This window comes from Oncorhynchus mykiss, chromosome 23, assembly GCF_057628025.1.
Source record: "Oncorhynchus mykiss isolate SJ-2025 chromosome 23, ASM5762802v1, whole genome shotgun sequence".
NCBI classification, from domain to species: domain Eukaryota; kingdom Metazoa; phylum Chordata; class Actinopteri; order Salmoniformes; family Salmonidae; genus Oncorhynchus; species Oncorhynchus mykiss.
The window spans coordinates 36885361-36907534 of record NC_143044.1 but is presented as its reverse complement, the minus strand read 5'-3'; the positions used below and the strand labels follow the sequence as shown (position 1 = coordinate 36907534).

The window sequence follows — 22174 nt, the reverse complement described above, 5'->3', positions numbered from 1 at the left end:
CTTTTCTGGTCCATGGTGTTGCATGTGAATGTTTATCCTTTTAAGCTTGGAAAAGTGACCCTTAAACACAGACTTGGACTACACACCCTCTCCACTGAATAGCTGGCTACTGACTGCTTTGCAATGCTTGCAGTTAGCCCCTGATTCCTTCCAACCCATCATTGTTGAATTTGAATGTTTATGTCCAATAGCCGATGAGCACCGTTTTATCTATAATTTTTCTTCAAATGACAAGGATTGAAAAGGATTTGCCAGTAGATTGTCGACTTGATTCATGATAATGACTGCTTGTCTAGCTTGCCAGCTAAGATTTTGAAAGTATGATATTGACATGATCAGTCCAATCAAAGCTACAGTAGATTTGACGTCATTTTATCTGCATCCAATGATCTTGAGCTTTCTTGGATGGGCATTACCAATCCCTACACTCTGGGTTGTCCGCTGGCTGCCCCTCCACCACAGAAAGCACTGATCTAGGCTGAAACACCTGCATTTGGGAGGTGCCTTACACAAGAAAGCAAAAAAGAGACCATGGTTGTATGCAGCTTTATTAACTGAATGATTATTTACATCGTTTACAAACTGATATGTGACACGTATTAATGCCAAAATAACATGCAAAACAGACAACAAAAGGGTGCCCCACCTGCCCTGAATAACGGGGCAGGTAGATGGGTATTAACCACTGGTAGATGGGTATTAACTGGTATACATCCTCCTCAGGTCCCAACCACAGTGGAGATGTTCTGCTGCTATGGCCCGGTTGTTCCTAACGGCTACGGGTGCTGCTACAACCCCCAGTCAGACCACCTCCTCTTCAGCGTGACCAGCTTCCACGGTAGCACCGAAACCTGCTCGGCAGTGTTCATCAAGGCTCTAGACGAGGGCCTCGTAGAGATGAGAGATCTGTGCAGGAAGAGTAATAAGCCTCAGAGCAGCGCTGCTCTTGCTGCCTCGAAGGCGGTTGTGAATAACCAAGGAGCAGGCAGCAAGCTTCCAAGCACACTTCAGAAAACAGGGAAGTAATTCATACCAATGTAGCTTATGACGGCTTCAGTCACACTCAACTTCCGCCGCATCCCGGTATGTCGTAAAAGGAGCGTTAACTAGTTGTCCTGTGTGTATTTTCATGTTTGTGCAATCAGGTTTTTGTTTTACGACTTATTCTCTCAATTCAATCAGAAAATATGAAGCCTTAACTATGTAACTATGTACATAAAACTAAGAGTTAATAATTTAGCTGTAATGACTACAAAGAATTAAACATGGAAAAAAACATAGTTGTAGACTCTCATTCATCCTTGATACTGTGTGGGAGTCAAGACAGAGCAGAGATATCTGGTCTACTAATAGGAAAGTAAAGCCATGCCTGCTATTTCAGCACTGTAGTGACGGACAGCTCCTCTTCACCGAGAGGATGAATGAACTAGCTCCTAAATGATCTCCGTGTATGTACGCTCAACATATATTCATCAGCTTTGTTGAAACAACTCCTAAATATATACCGGAATATACCATTATTCACATTTGTCATGCAAACAATCATATTGTAACTAATAGGATTAAAGTAAACTAGGTTTAAGATCGTCAATATAAGGACGATGACAAAAAGGGATTTCTATCAGGTAAAGTCTAAAGGATGACAGGCACTTTAATGTTCTATATTTTTTTACTTACGTTTGTTAAGAAATTATATGAAATACATGATATGTGAAGAATAACAGTTGACGGATATACAGGAGCTCATTGCTTGAGAAAAAAAATACTTCAATGATTCTTAATTCAGTAGCAACCGTTGCTATGTATCAGTATATTTGTGCTGTGAACCATATTTGTCATGTCCTATATGTGTGTATATGTGACGCAATAGTTTGAGTAAAGAAAATGTCTGTGTTACCTTACTGCATCAGTTCAGTAAGGATAAACTGAGCTTTACTCACTAAGTGGTGATAATGTAACGTGAATCATTGTGTGTATGTTTCTATAGTATACCAGTAGTAGTGTAGAAACATTAAGAATCAAATACAGTCATTCAAGGCTTTACTGTGCAATAATTAAATAGCTTACGCAGCAAGGCTTGCACAGGCAATTCATATGAAATCTATTCATTATCTTAGCTATTTTTGGTATTCAGCAATATTTTGGTCACAGTAGAATGTAGAATGTTAGAACATATAATACAGTAATGTCCTCTTGTGTGTAATAGAGAAGTGTCTTATTGTAACAAGCAAAACCCTGCATGTTTTAGATGATGGTCTCATGTTCAAAACCTGTCAGTTTGTCCTTGTAAATGTTTCATTACTATCACAAATATCGAAGTCAAGAGTTGAAATGTTCATTGTTGCTGTTACATGTTATTGTTGTTTTGTGTTAATAATGTATTTTGCTGGACATTTGAATGTGAACCAGGTGACAGTGCAAGTATTTTATCAGATGTACTTCTTCTCACTTTATACCTCACATAGTCACCCTATCCTCCTTTCTCTCTCTAGTTCCCTATGCATGCACAATGAGGAAAAAAAGTCTTAGAGATGCACGTTAAGTGCACTTAAAAAAGCTTAAAAATCGATACAAAAATGTCTGCCTGTTGTTGTACCTGTATATGAGTCCATACAAAACGTAAACAGATTTGCCTTAAACTTTTGACTGATATGCTTACAGTACAGTATTTCTAGAGATAGTTCCGTAGGTATAGGTAGTAGAGATTATGTGCAGGATTGTCTCATACCGTTTCATCAAGTGGATGTGGTGATTCTGTGGAAGAAGAAATGTGTTAGCTGTTTGTGTGACGTATGGAAATGAATAGGAATGTAGTAGTGGTGTTGATATGCTGGTTTTTGAGTTTCATATTTTGATTGCTTTCCTAATGACCAGGACTTTGCTCAAAAGTAGTGCACTACATAGGGAATAGGCTGCCATTTGGGATAAATACTTTATATATTGATAATGGTCTAATGTGTGGTTCCACTCATATTATGGAATCTAAGGCTGATTGCAGTAGCGCAGAATATCAGCGTTATAGCTTGATTCACATTTAAAGGCAATGTTTCCCCTTTCCTCTATTCACGGTAAACAATGCATGTCAGCTCAATCAGAAATTAATTTTACATTTCAACCATGCTACAATGCAGATCTTCAGTGCTACAGATTGAATCGAGCCCTAAATACATGCTCATGTTATCGTTAGTGATAGGGAGAGTACTGTAGTTTGTGCTGTATCAATTGTATTTATTTTATATAGTCAATTGAATTTTCAGTGAATGCATACAAATCTAGTAAAACATTGAAAAGCTTATTTATTTTTGTAGTTAAATACATACATTTATTTTCATCCAAAAACCGATATGATACACGCACTTGAATTGTACTGGAGATATGAGAATATATTGTAACCTTTTGCTGTGTAGAGAATACTGCAATAAATAAAATGAATTCCAAAATATCACGAGGCTAGCTTCTCCTTGGAATAACACACTCAATTCCTAGGTCAATCCTCAGCTGTGAATGGGGGTGCAAGAGTGCGAGTGTATCCCAAATGGCACCCTATTCCCTACGTAATGCTCTAACATGAAAGTACTGCACTCTATATGGAATAGGGTGCCATTTGGGACAAACAAGGACACAATCTGTTAAATATAAAGTGCATGGGAGTAGCCTACAGTATACCGTCGTAAGTCTCTCTAATGAACATCTGTGTCAACTGCCACAACAATTGGAGGTATAACAACCAGCCTGTTTTGCCTGAGTCAATCGGTGTGTATTTTAAGGTCACATCTCTAACCCATAGAAATATCAAAACTAGAATGGAGATCCATTCATTGGTAGATTCAAAATGGCCGCCGGTCCACCCATCACAGAACATAGACTTGAATGGGTATCTCTATTCTACTCATTAAATTTCAATGTCTTACCCACTCCATAGACGGGTTGGTTGTTTAGCCACAAAACCTATGCGTGCACAACTATGGGGCAAAACAGACGAGGTTGGCTTAGATTTTTGACAACATGTAAACCATATTTAGTCTCAATGTTTATTGAAAACATGAATCCATTTGCACAATGAACACTTGTTGTCTCTCAAATACATTGTTACAGTTGTTGGTTACTTAGCTAGCCAATATTAGCATTGACATGAAATCAGTCAAAACAAGACATGGTATAAAGAACAAGATAAAACAAGCTGAAACAAGCCACCTACTATTCCCTAAATGGCAACTTCTTGTCATTGTTGCTAGCTATCTGATCGTTCAGAATCATAACAATACGCGGCTTGCGGCCACATCGATGCGCGCTTCATTTTCGTGACGTTGTCAGCCAACCCGTCAAAACAGCAGACGGCTTAGTTCCACTGGCATCTGATTGGGTCTAAATTATTTTATGTGTGTAACGGCCGTCGTTGGAATGAGGTGAGGACCAAAGCGCAGCGTGGTAAGTGTTCATCATATATTTATTAAACCGAGAACACTAAACAAAATAACAAAGGCGAAACGAAACAGTTCTGACCGGTGACATACACATAACAGAAAATAATCACCCACAACTCAAAGGTGAAACCAGGCTCCCTAAGTATGGTTCTCAATCAGGGACAACGATTGCCAGCTGCCTCTGATTGAGAACCATACCAGGCCAAACACAGAAATCCCAAATTATAGAAAAAATAACATAGACTGCCCACCCCAACTCACGCCCTGACCATACTAAAACAAAGACAAAACAAAGGAACTAAGGTCAGAACGTGACAATGTGAGAGAGATACACACACTATGAAACTGTACCTCACATTAGCACAACAGCCAGGAAGCCAATGAGCTCTGGAGCTTTCCAGAGAACTATCTAAGTTGATATATTATATGACAGTATTTCTCAACTCCAGTCCTTGAATACTAATGGACTCCCAAGTGCAACAGCGGTCTAAGGCACTGTGTTAGAGGTGTCACTAGAGATCTTGGTTCGATTCCAGGCTGTATCATAACTGGGCTGTAATTGGGGGTACCATAGGGTGGTGCACAATTGGCCCAGCACTGTCGGCTGTCATTGTAAATAATAATTTGTTCTCAACTGACTTTTCTAGTTAAATAAATAAAATCCCCAGAACAGCACACACTTTTGTTGTAGTACATATTTTTGTTGTACTACAACAAAAGCACAACTGATTCAACTTGTCAAGGATTTGATGATTAGTTGACAGGTGTGTATAGGTGTGCTTGTCCATGACCACAACAAAAGTATGTACTGTTGGGGTTACTGGAAGACCGGAGTTGGGAAACATTCAGATATGATACTGTATTTAATTATATAAATTCTATGAATTTGTACAAATGACTACATAAAATGATGGATGTCACTCTCCCCACATTGAGGCACCTTACAGCACCTGAAGCCAACTGAGAAGAGCTGAAAAGTAAAACTTGACAACACAAAATCTCAACAAGTCTTGGAAGGTGACAATGCTCCAGTACCGGAGACAAAACCTTCCATTATACTAGATTATCCACACATGTACCTTAACATTTAGATATTTTTGTACCCCAGAGAACAAAATTGTACCCTAACTGTACCCTTATTTCTGAGCATGTGGTAGAGTGTGTGTTATTATTATTATTATAACAATGATATTTAATTAAGCAGACGCTTTTATCCAAAGTGACTTAGTCATGAGGGGTACGTCACTTGAGTGGGTTGAGTCACGGATGTGTTCTTCCTGTCTGGGTTGCCCCCCCCCCCCCCCCCCCCCCCCCCCCCTGATATGATGACTCCTTGCTGTCCCCAGTCCACCTGGCCGTGCTGCTGCTCCAGTTTCAACTGTTCTGCCTTATTATTATTGAACCATGCTGGTCATTTATGAACATTTGAACATCTTGGCCAAGTTCTGTTATAATCTCCACCCGGCACAGCCAGAAGAGGACTGGCCACCCCACATAGCCTGGTTCCTCTCTAGGTTTCTTCCTAGGTTTTGGCCTTTCTAGGGAGTTTTTCCTAGCCACCGTGCTTCTACACCTGCATTGCTTGCTGTTTGGGGTTTTAGGCTGGGTTTCTGTACAGCACTTTGAGATATCAGCTGATGTACGAAGGGCTATATAAATACATTGGATTTGATTTGATTTTATGCGTGTATATAGTTTACGTATCGAACCCATTATCCTAAAGCTGCAAGCGCCATGCTCTACCAACTGAGCTGTTGACGAGGCTGCCGTTGACGAGGCAGCCGTTGACCAGTCCAGACGGACTTGGACAGGTTAGGATCCATGGATGTAGGAAGCCCACCTGTGGATGGGTGATGTGGGAACATCAGTGCTGATCGGTGTCTGCCACGCAGCAGACAGAAAGACAGGCTCACCTGCTGACTGCTATTGACTGACTGGTGCTCAGAGCTGACCTCTACACTGTTGTTTACATCTCTCCCCTGTTAGGAGACAGGCTGATTATGTGCTTCTGTTATGAAACAGTGTTCTAGAGCAGAGCAGAGTAGAGTAGAGTGGAGTGAAGAAGAGTAGCAGACTAATTTACTCAAAGCAACAAACAGAACTGTCAACATGGACAGGGACACATATTCAATACATGTGGCCCATGCAGGAATTGAACCGTAACCCCTGCTGCTATTTTGTATTTGTATTTATTATGGATCCCCATTCCCACTCTTCCAGGGGTCTAGCAGAATTAAAGCAGTTTATACAATTTATTTTAATTTTAATATAATACCCATTTGAAAGCAAATGGGTACTTTTAGGTCCATCTCTGAGAGACATACACTGTTAATACAGTACAAACCTATTCTATTCTGTTTTATTATTTTCTATTCTATTTTATTCTATTGTCTCAGACAGGATAGAAACTAGATGAGTTCAAATGCTCAGCCCACACACAGTACGTTCATAATTACCATTTATTCAATAGTCTGTCCTTTGTCATCATTTGTACAGTATTCAGCTCTAATGTTGCAGCAGCTGATCACCCTGTAGTTTGAATCACCTTCTCTAATTGACATTTGCACATGGATCAGAAATGATAGCCACAAGGAAACCATGAGTCAAATCAATGGGCAATTATCCTGTTTCATACCAACCAAAACTATAACTGTCATCTAAATATGTTGTTCAACTCCATTGATTTATGAATATAATTCAGAGCTTCAACAACAGTCATGATGTAGCCAGTCATCTCTGAAAAGCAAACTGAGCATGATGACATTTCTATTTCTTTCCGGAAATGAATCTAGATGTGCATCTCAAATGGCATACTGTATAGTGCACTACTTTTGACCAGTGCACTATGGGTCCTAGTCAAAAGTAGTGCACTAACTAGGGAATAGGGTGTAATTTGGGATACACACTAGACAGCAAACATTCTCACACCGTCGCCTTGTGTTTCAGTTATTCAGACAACTCAGTGACATTTAAAAGTAAATTCAAAGAAAATAATACTGTCTACCACACTAGACTGCCATTCTTAAAATCGTTCAATTAAGCCAGACTATGGCTGTCTGTTTTCCTCACTAAAGGATCTTGATAATAACCTTCCTGGCATTCATGAAGGAGCTGTTCTTGAGGAAGAGGTTCCTATCTGGCTAAGTTTTTATACAACGTCTCAGAGCCTAATTGGCCGAGAAGTGTAGGCCTATTAACTAATAGCTTTCTGTTACAGTTATATGCCAAGAGCTGAGTGAAGGGCTGCATCCCAAATGGCACCCTATTCACTATTTACTGCAGTATGGGTAAAGAAGTGCACTAAATAGGGAAAAGAGTGCCATTTGGGAAGTAGTCCAGGTATTGTAATGTATCCCCACCTCAGAACTCAGATCTCAGAAGTCCATTTAAAAGTCATAGATAGACGTAAAGGTACTGATATGTACCTCTTGTCACGTTATCCAATCCTCCACAGACATTCTTACACTGAAAAGCATTTGTTTTATTTTGACTGGTTGCTTTTAAGACTTGGTGTAACGGTTTTCTTGATGAGAAGGAGAGTCGGACCAAAATGCAGCGTGTCTATTGCAATCCATGTTTAATGAAGTAACACACTAAACACAAACACTATCAAAACAATAAACTTAACGAAAACAGCCTATACTTGTGTAACCTAACACAGTACAATGACATCAGGACACTAAGGACAATCACCCACGACAAACTCAAAGAATATGGCTGCCTAAATATGGTTCCCAATCAGAGACAACGATAAACACCTGCCTCTGATTGAGAACCACTTCAGACAGCCATAGACTTAGCTAGAACACCCCACTAGCTACAATCCCCATACATACACACCACATACAAAAACCCATGCCACACCCTGGCCTGACCAAATAAATAAAGATAAACACAAAATACTTTGACCAGGGTGTGACACTTGGACTACTTTGAAAGAGTTGTATTATTAATGTTGGCTATAGAATGGAAATTATACTGTGTCCATAGAAAGCATTGAAAATAAACCCTAGTAATGGTTGAGTGCTCAATCTTTCTGCACATGAATAACCAACAAGTGGGTGCTTTTTGTAAACTAATCACATCCCAAAAACAGATGAGGATAGGATTGGAAAATGTCGGTAACCTTCCCAAAATTACCAGGTTTTCCAGAAATTCTGGTCGGAGGTATCTTTATTTCCAGCTTATAAAAAAAGTTATGGTAGAAGACATCATTTTCACAATGCGGCATTCTAATGTCAGAAAGATTCTCCTCAAACACTTATCTTCAGTGTATTACTATTACTATACTGTTTTTTAATGATATGGTTTGACAAGAGGTAAAGCCTAAAAATCTCTTTCAATGTCATTTCATACTATACATTGTATTGTATTACTCCATTTTTAATGGCACCTATGCATTTATTTCCTTACAGTACCTAAACAAATATATTCAACTGCATTTCAGCTCTAATCCAAATCATATTACTATAAATAAATATATCTAAACAGTGTTGGCAACACGTGATTCATATCCTCATCTTTCTAAACAGTGTTTGCAACACGTGATTCATATCCTCATCGTAAAATCAATAACCAATTTGAGGGTTGACATTGTGGAGTGGTTCCAGATTGCAGGCCATGCTTAGACATGGGTGTAAATCTTAGCTTATTGTACGCTGTGCAGGACGAGGATGCCATTGGAGTGATTTATGCTTTTGTGTGTGTGCGTGTGCATGTGTGCCGCAGCGTTCGGGCTCCTACTAAATGACCGGGGTTAATTTGAGTGGTCTACGAGGTGGATAGAGGCCCCTGGGTGACCAGCGGGAGGAGCTGGTTGGTAAAACAGCACGGTGTGTGTGTGTGTGTGTGTGTGTGTGTGTGTGTGTGTGTGTGTGTGTAGAAAGGTACGGGGGTCTTAGTCATCAACAGGAAAGGCCCCAGCAGGGCTCTGATTATTAAGGAGATAAGAACCCCTAATGAGGGACCCACTAGCATCTTCATCTGCATCATTCACACCCATCATTCATCATCATCAGGTCTGATTCCTATTTTCCACTGATCCTCAGAAAAAAATGTAATAGTACTGTAGCCTCAGTTGGAAGTGAATAGAGAAGACTGTGTTATTTTATTGTACCGTTTGTATAGATTTGGATAGTATGTAATCTGTGCCCACGATACAACAGAACAGGATACCCTTCTGGACTACAGTCTTGAACAGGATAAGGGACTGTATATAATTCCCCCTATACATGCCAAACCAACTCAGCTATCACACTCTGCATCTCTCTCTCTCTCTCTCTCTCTCTCTCTATCTCTCTCTCTCTTTCTCTCTCTCTCTCTCTCTCTCTCCAGAGAGTGTTGACCAGGATGCAGAGAGAGAAAGAGTGAGATGGAGAGATATGGAGAGAGAGAAACAGAGAGAGCGAGATGGAGAGAGAGAAAGATAGAGAGAGATGCAGAGTGAGCAGCCACATGACTAGATGAGAGTTGAGAGTCTCTCAGGAGAATAAGTGGTTGTGCCAGGCTGTCATCTTAAGAGGAGACTCAACCATCCACAAAAGCATTACAAGGAGACAATCATTTAATTCTAATCTTCGCATCAGAGTAACGATTCTGGGCTGCCTGCCCTGGTCTCACAGCATAGCATGAGAGGAGAGAAGCTCAGAGAGGAGAAGAGAGGAGAGCCAGTTGCATAAGTATCCACTATATAGATCAATCCGAGTCGCCAGGACAGAGAGAGAAGTTAAGATAGAAAGCTCCTCATTAAGGACAGTGCATAGTGACTCCTCTACTGCTTGCCTCACAAGCCCCGTCTCACTGATGCATATTTGTGGACTGGTGAGTTTTCTGAAGGACATTACAGCATAGTTGTCGTGACTTGTAGGTGAACAGAGACTGTATATACGCCACTAATATCCCACTTGTCAATGGAGGGTAAACCAGAATGCATAAGTTTGCAGTTTGTATGCATATAGACTGTCATTTAGGTTATATGGACCTATACTGCTGTTAAGGTCATTTCCCCCAACTTTCTACTTCTGTGTACAGATGAGTTGTGAGAGGGGTGGAACAAGTCAGATGGAGGGAGTGGGATGGAGGGAGAAGAATGGAAGGAGTGGGATGGAGGGAGAGGGGTGGAAGGAATGAAATGGAGGGAGAGGGATGGAAGGACTGGGATGGAAGGAGAGGGATGAAGGAGTGGGATGGAATTAAAGGGATGGAAGGAGAGGGATGGAGGGAGAGGAATGAGGGAGAGGGATGGAGGGAGAGGGATGAGGGAGAGGGATGGAAGGAGTGGGATGTAAGAGGGATGAAGGGACAGTCAGCAGCAGGGCAGGAGAGGCTGACTGAGGAGAGAAAAGGAGTAGTGCTTCATTACAGACCGTGGATGGTCCCAGCACTGTGTCCCAGACGAGAGAGGCTGTGTGAGGAGACAAACAGAGGCTCTGTCATGAGCAGCCAGACCCAACACAGGCACTCCCCACAGTCCAAGCCCACCACAACCCCACAGCAGACCCCCATCCTGACAACCAACAGCTGCCCCTCGAGCCGCTCTCCAGCCCAACGACCAGTCCCCCAACCAACCTCAACATACGCCCCCCACCCCCAGCCAGCCAACCATACCACCAACCCCCGTCCCCAGCCTCTCCCCAGCCAACATTACATCTCCGCATCCACCCCCCATCTCCCACCCCCCACCTCCCACCCCCCAGCCAACCATCACTTCCCCATAGCTGTTAGCTACTCCATCAATCAGTCCTCATCCCACAACCACATGCCATAGAGCATCTGATCACTACTCGCTAGTCCACAACACCGGCCGCAACCAACGACTCAGCCAATTATAGTGATCCATTAAAGCATGAGCAACTGACGGGTGCACAAAAAGATGGAAGCACCGTCCCAATGCCACGGCAACGGTAGCCAGTGTGTTCCAGTGCTCCATCTACAGCCAGCCAGTTTGTTGTTGTTGACAGAGAGAGAAGAGACAAAAGCTATTCTGCTGTTGATACACGTCCTGTCCTCCGACCAGGGGAGGAGAATAAATCACAAGGCCAGAACGAGTGGAGAGGAGAGATTAATAATGTCTTGCTTGGTGTGTTTGGGTTGTGTCAAGCCTCACCTTTTCTATGTTCCTTAAAAATAGGTAATGTCCCAATTGGCACCCACCCTATTCCCAACATAGTAGACTAGCAGCCTTATAAAAATAAAAACAACAGTAAAAAGACAGCGAAAAATAATAGTAGCAAGGTTATATACAGACACCGGTTAGTCGGGCTAATTGAGGTAGTATGTACATGTAGGTATGGTCAAAGTGACTATGCATATATTATAAACAGAGGGTAGCAGCAGCGTAAAAGAGGGGTTGGGGTGGGGTGGAACAATGCAAATAGTCCGGGTAGCCATATGATTACTTGTTCAGAAGTCTTAAGGCTTGGGAGCTGCTGAGAAGCCTATCGGTCCTAAACTTGGCGCTCCGGTACCGCTTGCCATGTGGTAGTAGAGAGAACATTCTATGACTGGGGTGGCTGAGGTCTTTGACAATTTTTGGGGCTTTCCTCTGACACCGCCTGGTGTAGAGGTCATGGATGGCAGGTAGCTTAGCCCCAGTGATGTACTGGGCCATACGCACTACCCTCTGTAGTGCCTTGCGGTCTGAGGCCGAGCAGTTGCCATACCAGACAGTGATGCAACCAGTCAGGATGCTCTCGATGTTGCAGCTGTAGTGCCTTTTAAGGATCTGAGGACCCATGCCAAATCTTTTTAGTTTCCCGAGGGGGAATAGCCTTTGTCGTGCCCTCTTCACGACTGTTTTGGTGTTTTTGGACCATTCTAGTTTGTTGGTGATGTGGACACCAATGAACTTGAAGCTCTCAACCTGCTCCACTACAGCCCCGTCAATAAGAATGGGGGTATGCTCGGCCCTCCTTTTCCTGTAGTCCACAATCATCTCCGTTGTCTTGATTATGATAGGCTGTTATTCTGGCACCACCCGGCCAGGTCTCTGACCTCTTCCCTATAGGCTGTCTTGTCGTTGTCAGTGATCAGGCCTTTCACTGTTGTGTCGTTGCAAATGTAATGATGGTGTTGGAGTCGTGCCTGGCCACAAAGTCGTGTGTGAACAGGGAGTACAGGAGGGGACTGAGCACGCACCCCTGAGGGGCTCCACTGTTGAGGATCAGTGTGGCGGATGTGTTGCTACCTACCCTCACCAACTGGGGGCAGCCCATCAGGAAGTCCAGGATCCAGTTGCAGAGGGAGGTGTTTAGTCCCAGGATCCTTAGCTTAGTAATGAGCTTTGAGGGTACTATGGTGTTGAACGCTGAGTTGTAGTCAATGAACTGCATTCTCACATAGGTGTTCCTTTTGTCCAGGTGGGAAAGGGAAGTGTGGAGTGCAATAGAGATTGTGTCATCTGTGGATCTGTTTGGGCGGTATGCAAGTTGGAGTGGGTCTCGGGTTTCTGGGATAATGGTGTTAATGTGAACCATTACCAGCCTTTAAAAGCACTTCATGGCTACGGAAGTGAGTGCTACAATTCTGTAGGCATTTAGGCAGGTTACCTTAGTGTTCTTGGGCACATGGACTATGGTGGTCTGCTTGAAACATGTTGGTATTGCCTCCCGGGTGGCGCAGTGGTTAAGGGCGCTGTACGGCCGCAACCGGGAGGTCCGTGGGGCGACGCACAATTGGCCTAGCGTTGTCCGGGTTAGGGAGGGTTTGGCCGGTAGGGATATCCTTGTTTCATCACGCACCAGCACGCTAACCAAGGTTGCCAGGTGCACGGTGTTTCCTCCGACACATTGGTGCGGCTGGCTTCCGGGTTGGATGCGTGCTGTGTTAAGAAGCAGTGCGGCTTGGTTGGGTTGTGTATCGGACGCATGACTTTCAACCTTCGTCTCTCCCGAGCCCGTACGGGAGTTGTAGCGATGAGACAAGATAGTAGCTACTAAACAATTGGATACTATGAAATTGGGGAGAAGAAGGGGTAAAATAAAAAATAAAAAAAATAAACATGTTGGTATTACAAACTCAATCAGGGACATGTTGAAAATGTCAGTGAAGACACCTGCCAGCTGGTCAGCACATGCCCGGAGCACATATCCTGGTAATCCATCTGGCCTCGCGATTGTTGACCTGTTTAAAGGCCTTACTCACGCCGGTTTCAGAGAGCGTGATCACTCAGTGGTCGTGTCACTGGGCAGATCGCGGCTGTGCTTCCCTTTGTCGTCTGTAATATTTTGCAAGCCCTGTCACATAAGACAAGCATCGGAGCCAGTGTAGTACGATTCAATCTTAGCCCTGTATTGGCACTTTGCCTGTTCGTCAGACAGCATAGCAGGATTTCTTATAAGCTTCCAGGTAAGTTAAGTTAAGACCAAATTCTTATTTACAATGATGGCCTACCCTATGGGACTCCCAATCACAGCCGGACGTGATACAGCCTGGAGTCAAACCAGGGACTGCAGTGACGCCTTTTGCACTGAGATGCAGTGCTTAGACCATTGCGCCACTCGGGAGCCACACCATAGAGAGCAGGACACATGGGAGTCTTTGATCAAAAGCACACATTACACAGTATGGCCCACTAGGGATCCCAGTGCAATAAGCTTCTTACCCACAACACACTGGCAAATTATGAGATATGATAAGAGAGCATTAAAAAACCAATGGGCCATACAGCCCATAAAGTAACATTGGCGATTTTCAGAACTAGGCTATGGCTCAGGAGCTTTACCTCAGACTTCGTGTGCATTCCAAATGGCCCCCTATTCCCATAAAGTGCACTCATTTTGACTAGAGCCCTATGGGCCATAGTAAAAAGTAGTCAATAGGAAGAAGGGTCCCATTTGGGATGCAGCCTCTGTTTACAAGTGAGTTGTTTATATTTACTTCCAGAGGGCTGTTATATGAAGACTGTAGGAGGTAGTGAAGGTATATAGCAAGATGACACTTTTAAAGTAATGAGTCCTTTGATAGGAGGCTGGGGACAGGACAGCATTGGTTGGTGACAGAGAGAGATAGAAAGAAAGGAGGAAGAAAGAGAGAAAGAGAGAGAGAGAGAGAAAAAGAGAGAGAGAGAGGTACTCCATCATGGCGGAGGTTAGGAAACTCATCCTATGACCCTAAATCACAGTGTTATTGCGCTAAACAGATCACAGCACCAAGATGGCTCCCCTGGGACCACTGCTCAGCTCCAGGTTTATAGGTTACTTGGGTAATTGAACAGCAGGAGGTAAAATGTTTAATACACCAATCTGTTAAGGGAAGTGTAGCTTCAGCTACTCACTAAACCATGTGTCTTTCTCTCCATCTCTCTCTCTCTTTCTATCTGTCCCTCTCTGTCTTTTCCTTGCTAGATGTCTTTCATCTTCTTCTCTCGTTCTTTCTCTCACTCCTTGTTGTTGTGTTCTTGTTGTGATGGGGCCTGGCTTTAGAGGGATGGAGAGACGGAGGGATGGCATCATAAGTGGGATGTATGTCTCAGTGTAAATAAGCCTGCCACACAGCACAGATGGGGTCCTTGCTATGGATTGGTGATGGTCCTGTAGCTACTGCAGAGTAGAGGGATGGGTGTGTCTTCACTTTATTGCTTTTAGAAGGGAAACTTGTCAGGAAAACTAGCTCTGAGCAGGCTGGAGTGTGGACAATGAATGACAACATTTTTGGAGAGTGGCCATATAACTGCAAATTGTCTCCACATGTTTACAGTTACCCAAAAGAAACACATATCAAAAGTTGTGTTAAAACAAACTGGAAGGAACTGTTCTCATTTGCATATGGTTGAGTTTTATTATTGCCAAGTCACTGCGTTGCCTCTGGGAAGATCTCACAGTAGGCAATGTTCTTCGCTTCTAGTATGCTTGTGACGATTGTCACCTAAGCTAAAGTTAGGCCTGATTATGAATAACCAGACAATGCTAATGAAACTGTTTATTAGACACACATGTACTTTCTGAATATATTGTTGGATTAGCGATGTATTTCAATGTCTTGATTGTTGATCACCTGCAAACGTGTGGTCGAATGCTGTCAATGGGTTTATGTAAGCAAAACCTGTTGTCATGCGTCGCCCAGTATAGAACTATCACAGGAGGTTGGTGGCACCTTAATTGGGGAGAACGGGCTCGTGGTAATGACTGGAGAGGAATTCGTGGAATTGTATCAAATATATCATACACATGGTTTCCAGGTGTGTGATGCCATTCCATTTGCTCCGTTCCGGCCATTATTATCAGCCATTCTCCCCTCAGCAGCCTCCTGTGAACTTCATGTTCATGTATATATGATCAGGAAGTACAACTGTGATATAATGATGTTTGATGATTCAATTGTGAGGGTTATCCTTAAATGTAGATGCTTACCTTGTTTTCCATGTTTATTAAAGAGGGTTCATTTCCTGGTCTGAGAATTGACAATCAAGAGCGCATAGAGCAGGGGTGTCAAACTCATCCCATGGAGGGCCTAGTGTCTGCTGGTTTTGGGTTTTTCCTTTCAATTAAGACCTAGACAACCAGGTGAGGGGAGTTCCTTACTAATCAGTTACCTTAATTCATCAAGCAACTCCAAACCATTAGTGTGGGAATTGGAAAGGATATGGGCACTTGTCAAATCTTTGCAGACGGGAGAAGTATTGTATTGAAGATGTTGCAACTGTGGTGGGGATCCTACTCTGGACTTCCTTGAGTACCCTGTTAGGTGGAACGAGGTAGAGGTGTCAAGGATCAAGGCTGTACAGCAGGTCTCCTATATGGAGGCAGTGAAGACGGTTGACAGGGCAAGAGGCAACAGTGTTGAAGATATGGCGGTAGATGCATTGCAACCACTTACTAGTGTTTGAAGTCAATTGTGTGATCTGGATACACTCATTGTGAAGACTGTAGATTGCATGTCGTTTATAGCCACAGTGATTCATTGTACAGCACAAGGGTCTAAGAAGCTGGACATCATATCTGCAGCCGAGAAGTTTTTGGGGCTGCAAGACTTCACGGCAGAAGCACTGCAAGGACTAAATGTCCCGCCCTCACTGGGGTCTTTTGAGCCTGTGTTGGGGCCTGATTAGAATTAGTTGTTGTTTTTTTTACAGAAAAGCCGGTTGTTTTTGTTTAGTTAATTTATTTTTGATAGCTTGTATGATATTTGATTTATTTTCACCCACTTTATTTACTTTTTGGGGATCCTTATTATTCGCCCGAACAGTAGGTGGTGGAATGCACATCAAATTGTCGCGAACGCCATTATACTATAGAAGAACAAGAAGAATGGACACTGTCCTCTGTGGAATGAGTTTGGCACACATGGCATACAGTATTGTAGTGCAGCGGTAGCTTATCTAAAGCATGGATTTAGCACAGTTATTGATATGTGTGCTGTTATAAATACATACGTTAATTATTTAAACATGTATGTATGATATTTGCTTTGAATGTTCATTGACCAGATATGTGTAATGGTTTCACATTGGTCAGTTGCATCATGGGTATTTGTATTTAGGCACCTGTCATTTCTTTGTTTGTGGGACAGAGTCAGGGTAAGGCTGGCGCGTTGTTGGGTTAAACAGGCATATTATTGAGACTGGGGTTTTCCTTTGAAAGAGCTCTACTTATTTTGATTAACATTGTCTTTGATCGACGTCACAAATGGTGTCAGAAGTTCCGGAAAACCCCGCCACATTGAAGAGTGCAGTCAAGCTATAAGATGGAGGAAGGTAATGTGAGGCTCGAGTTGGCAAACACTGCTGACCAATGGTTCTGGTGGCTGACCACAGAGGATGACCTGTTCAAAAGGGGCTACAGAGGTCATCAGGGCCTCTATCCGAGGGATTCCCACAGGCCTGGCAGCACTGGGCAGACATTTACCTGGCTGACTCATCGCTGCAGCAGCTTATCCAAGTGTAGCGGTTTCTGCTAGAGGTGATGGGGCGAGGCCTGTCTCTGGGGAAGGAGCTGTGTGACTGTGATACCTGCCCAGGCAGCTCAATTCTAATATTATTTTCACTAATAGGTATTTTGACCAATCAGATCAGCTCTGAAAAAGTTTGGAGGTGAAAAGATCTGATGTGATTGGTCAAGATCAATTAGTAGAAAAAATATCAGAATTGGGCTGCCTGTGTAAATGCAGCCTAGAAGAAGCTGTGCACGTGACTGTGAAGTCTTACCTTGTAGCATGGACGGATGTTACCACTGCAACAAGCACAGACACATACTGGCTACCTGAGGGTTAATTTCCTGGTCTGAGAATTGACAATCAAGAGCGCATAGAGCAGGGGTGTCAAACTCATCCCATGGAGGGCCTAGTGTCTGCTGGTTTTGGGTTTTTCCTTTCAATTAAGACCTAGACAACCAGGTGAGGGGAGTTCCTTACTAATCAGTTACCTTAATTCATCAAGCAACTCCAAACCATTAGTGTGGGAATTGGAAAGGATATGGGCACTTGTCAAATGTTTGCAGACGGGAGAAGTATTGTATTGAAGATGTTGCAACTGTGGTGGGGATCCTACTCTGGACTTCCTTGAGTGCCCTGTTAGGTGGCCGTGTCAATAGCCTTCATTTCTCAGCACAAGAATAGACTGACGGGTTTCAGAAGAAAGTTCTTTATTTCTGGCTATTTTGAGCCTGTAATCGAACGCACAAATGGTGATGCTCCAGATGCTCAACTAATCTAAAGAAGGCCAGTTTTATTGCTTCTTTAATCAGCACAACCGTTTTCAACTGTGCTAACATAATTGCAAAAGGATTTTCTAATGATCAATTAGCTTTGTAAAATGATCAACCTGGATTAGCTAACACAACGTGCCATTGGAACACAGGAGTGATGGATGCTGACAATGGGCCTCTGTACACCTATGTAGATATTCCATAAAAATAAGCCGTTTCCAGTTACAATAGTCATTTACAACATTAACAATGTCTACATTGTATTTCTGATCCATTTGATGTTATTTTAATGGACAAAAAAAATGTTTTTCTTTCACAAACAAGGACATTTCTAAGTGACCCCAAACTTTTAGATGGTAGTGTAGTGTATGTCAAAAGCCCTCGTCAGCTCTACTACTAGTCAACGTGTCTACAGCTAGAGATGCTAGGGCTGCCAGGGATTCCAGGACCAGGGCACCCCCCCCCCTCCACATCTCCCCCTTCAACCCCAGGCAGAGAGCTGTTCACTGGGGCCGTGGCATGGTGTGCTGCCCTGCCACAGCCAACCCCAGCCCAGCAGTGACAGCTCGTTAATGAGCCTAGTGCATGGAGAGGACCTGGAGGTCCACTCTGCCAATACAACACTGACTAGCCTGACAGCCACTCAACCCCCTGTTTACAAAGCCGGTGGAGGTCCTTGCCACACACTCCCACACACACACTCTCTCCATTTTCTCCACAGGCCAGTGTCACAAAGCCAAAGGTACAGGCCCCACTGTATAACATTAACAGTGATAAATAAATATGGCGAGGAAAGGACTGCACCTGACCAGTAACTACCCAAATCTAACAAAGTCCAAACAGCAATCCCTCTGCAAAACTTCCTTGCTAGACTGCAACTTTCTCCACTGAAAAGTCTTATTTCCCCTCTGAAACAGATGTGTAGGGAATCTAATCATATCCTAAAAAAATTATCAAGGGCCAAAACCTGGCAAAATGTCTCCTTTGAAATGTGGAAGAAAACATCTGTCAATGGCTGCTTTGATATGACAGAAACACAGCTGTCTCTGCTACGCTGTTGACTTCGGTTGACTTCCATAGCTTTGCATGGCAATATAGTCAACATTATACTGCACACCTGTCCTCTCCCTCACGGCCTTACCAAACCCTAGGATTCCAACATCCTGATCCTATTAGAAACTCTCATGCAATTTTTAAAGCTAAAATAACGTTCCCTTGTGTTCCCGTAATAAGTTGCTGCCTGTGGCACTTTGAAATCACTGCCAGAGGAGAGAGAGAGAGAGAGAGAGAGAGAGAGAGAGAGAGGGGAAAAGAGAGAATCTGTTTTGCTTTCTGATATGATTGGTCGACTCTAGTGTGGACACAGAGCAGATGGTGTTATGTAGTGCATGGAGAGAAGACGTTGCAACAAGTGTGCAATTACAGGCCCAATGAGGTGCTACTGCTGGGGTTCAAAACAAGCTCCAGGAGAGAAAGATTATTCAATGGCAATGCAAAACTAGACTTCAAATCCAGCCTGTGCCATTGGACAGTTTCGGGCTGAGTCCCAATTGGCACCCATCCCCTATATAGTTTGCTACTTTTGACCAGAGCCTGTATAGGGAATAGGGTGCTATTTGGGAGGCAGCCTGCATGTATGCCCCCCCCTTGACTTGACAACAAAAATGGTAATTCAATGTTATAATCATCATGCTACTGTCTTGTGAAATGCTGACAATCAGTTTATTTATGCAGCCCCTAAGTGGTAGGCACTAGTGTCATATTATTATGTGCATGTGATCATGTACACGTATCATTACTGTCAAAAAGTTAATTTGGCAATAATATGTCATCTTTCCCACGCAGACACCAGATCATTTCATTTGCTCAGCCAGCTGTTTTGTTATAAATTGTGTGTTTTATTTTGAAGTATGAATACTGAATGTCTTCAACCAGGCGTCATACTAAACTCAGATGTATGGTATTGGGTCCTCCTGCTTGGCTTCATACTTCACCTCCAGCTACCTCAGTCAATATCCATCCTCCCTCACTGTCATCAAGATGAGAAAAAAATTAACTCACCAAATGCCGGATGTGATTTCCCAAACCAAACTATTTTCGCTGCATGGCCTTGAGCGTGTCTGAACTCTGACCTAAATATTTCACTTTCATTCTGTCTTCCTCTTTCTCCTCTGCTTTCCCCTCCTGTCTTCTCATCTGCGGATTTTCAGAGGTAGGAACGGCACCTCTGTTCCTGCCCGGGTGGTGTGTGAGGATAATTTGTCTCTCCTGTGGCCCTGGCTGTAACACGCTGAGATGGTTCCTGGTCCAAAGGCAACTTCCTCCTTCAGAACCACTGATTCTGCAGTATTCTGATTATAACCTCGAGTCAAACAATGAGGAGAATATACAAAGGAGGAGTGGAAATCCGAACCATCAGCAATGCTATTGTTTATGTGTTCTAAACAGGCAAGCCTACAATAGCATAGCACTCACTAGTATCATACTCATTGTCACACTATGCATAGGGTTGATACCAAAACAACTCTTGCTAACCTCTACATTGTGTAACAACTGTTTGGCTGATGTTGCAATGTCAAAGATGAACTGGACCAAAGACGATTTAGCGAAATACCCTGCACATCAAACTATTTCTATTAACACCCATTGAGTACGTTGCCCGTGTGCTGTCAATGGGCTGTGCAGTGCATTCTGGGAGATTCTGGTTCAAGGAGTCAATTGGCCGATGAGTCAACTTGTTCTCTGTAAAATTGTATATATTTGGAATCTTGACATTACATACTCTGGAGCTAAATAAGCAGTTCCTCAACTTTCTACAAGGGAAGCTCCAAGCATTATTAATTTCTCCATTCATTGGCCAAAAAGATTAGCATCTTCTCGTTTCTTGGAGTATCTTTGACTGTACCATCATCCAATGTGCTAGCAACCCTCCAGCAAGAGATAGCAGTGATGGGAAGCTTGCCAAAATACCAATTTCTTAATGAATCCCTTCGATGATTAATTAGCTGTGTACCACCTGTATCATCTGAATAATTTCTATTGATATTAAAAAAAAATCCTGTCTTGTCAGTTACTGTAGCTACCAGTATCTAGGTTTTGAAATTGGTAGGTGCTAATGCCATAGCATTGAGATGCACTTCGCATAAAGCTATCCTAGTTATTGAAACAGTTAACATTAACAAAACTAGGGAAAATAAAAATAAAGTGTACAAAACATGAAGAACACCTGCTCTTTCCATGACTTAATAATAGGAAGATGTTCTTAATGTTTTGTACACTCAGTGTACAGTTGAAGTCGGAAGTTTACATACACTTAAGTTGGAGTCATTAAAACTCATCCACAAATTTCTTGTTAACAAATTATAGTTTTGGTAAGTCGGTTAAGGCATCTACTTTGTGCATGACACAAGTAATTTTTCCAACAATTGTTTACAGACAGATTATTTAACTTATAATTCACTGTATCACAATTCCAGAAGTTAACATACACTAAGTTGACTGTGCATTTAAACAGCTTGGAAAATTCCAGAAAATTATGTCATGGCTTTAGAAGCTTCTGATAGGCTAAATGACATCATTTGAGTCAATTGGAGGTGTACCTGTGGATGTAGTTCAAGGCCTACATTCACACTCAGTGTCTCTTTGCTTGACATCCTGGGGACATCAAAAGAAATCAGCTAAGACCTCAGAATTTTTGTTTCAGACCTCCACAAGTCTGGATCATCCTTGGGAGCAATTTCCAAACGCCTGAAGATACCACGTTCATCTGTACAAACAATAGTACGCAAGTATAAACACCATGGGAACACGCTCAGGAAGGAGACGCGTTCTGTCTCCTAGAGATGAACGTACTTTGGTGTGAAAAGTGCAAATCAATCCCAGAACAACAAAGGACCTTGTGAAGATTTAGGAGGAAACAGGCACAAAAGTATCTATAGCCACAGTAAAACGAGTCCTATATTGACATAACCTGAAAGGCTGCTCAGCAAGGAAGAAGCCACTGCTCCAAAACTGCCATTAAAAAAGCCAGACTACGGTTTGCAACTGCACATGGAGACAAAGATCATACTTTTTGGAGAAATTTCCTCTGGTCTGATGAAACAAAACTAG

General features: G+C 42.8%; 1 protein-coding gene and 1 long non-coding RNA gene across 2 annotated transcripts in view; one reads left to right on the top strand and one right to left on the bottom strand.

The window, feature by feature from the left end:
• The window catches only part of LOC110502837 (choline O-acetyltransferase), a 29365-nt gene extending 25925 nt beyond the window's left edge, over positions 1 to 3440 (top strand). Inside the window, exon 15 of the mRNA XM_036960551.2 lies at positions 724 to 3440. Within this exon, the coding sequence (XP_036816446.1) occupies positions 724 to 1026 (303 nt within the window). The 3' untranslated portion in view covers positions 1027 to 3440. The remainder of the gene's footprint in view (positions 1 to 723) is intronic.
• Positions 843 to 20392, bottom strand: LOC149972581 (uncharacterized). The gene is made up of 2 exons (XR_016491105.1): positions 20126 to 20392; positions 843 to 906 (listed from the first exon to the last, which is right to left on the bottom strand). It is a non-coding gene; the product is annotated as an uncharacterized LOC149972581 (long non-coding RNA).
• Between the last annotated feature and the right edge of the window lie 1782 nt (positions 20393 to 22174).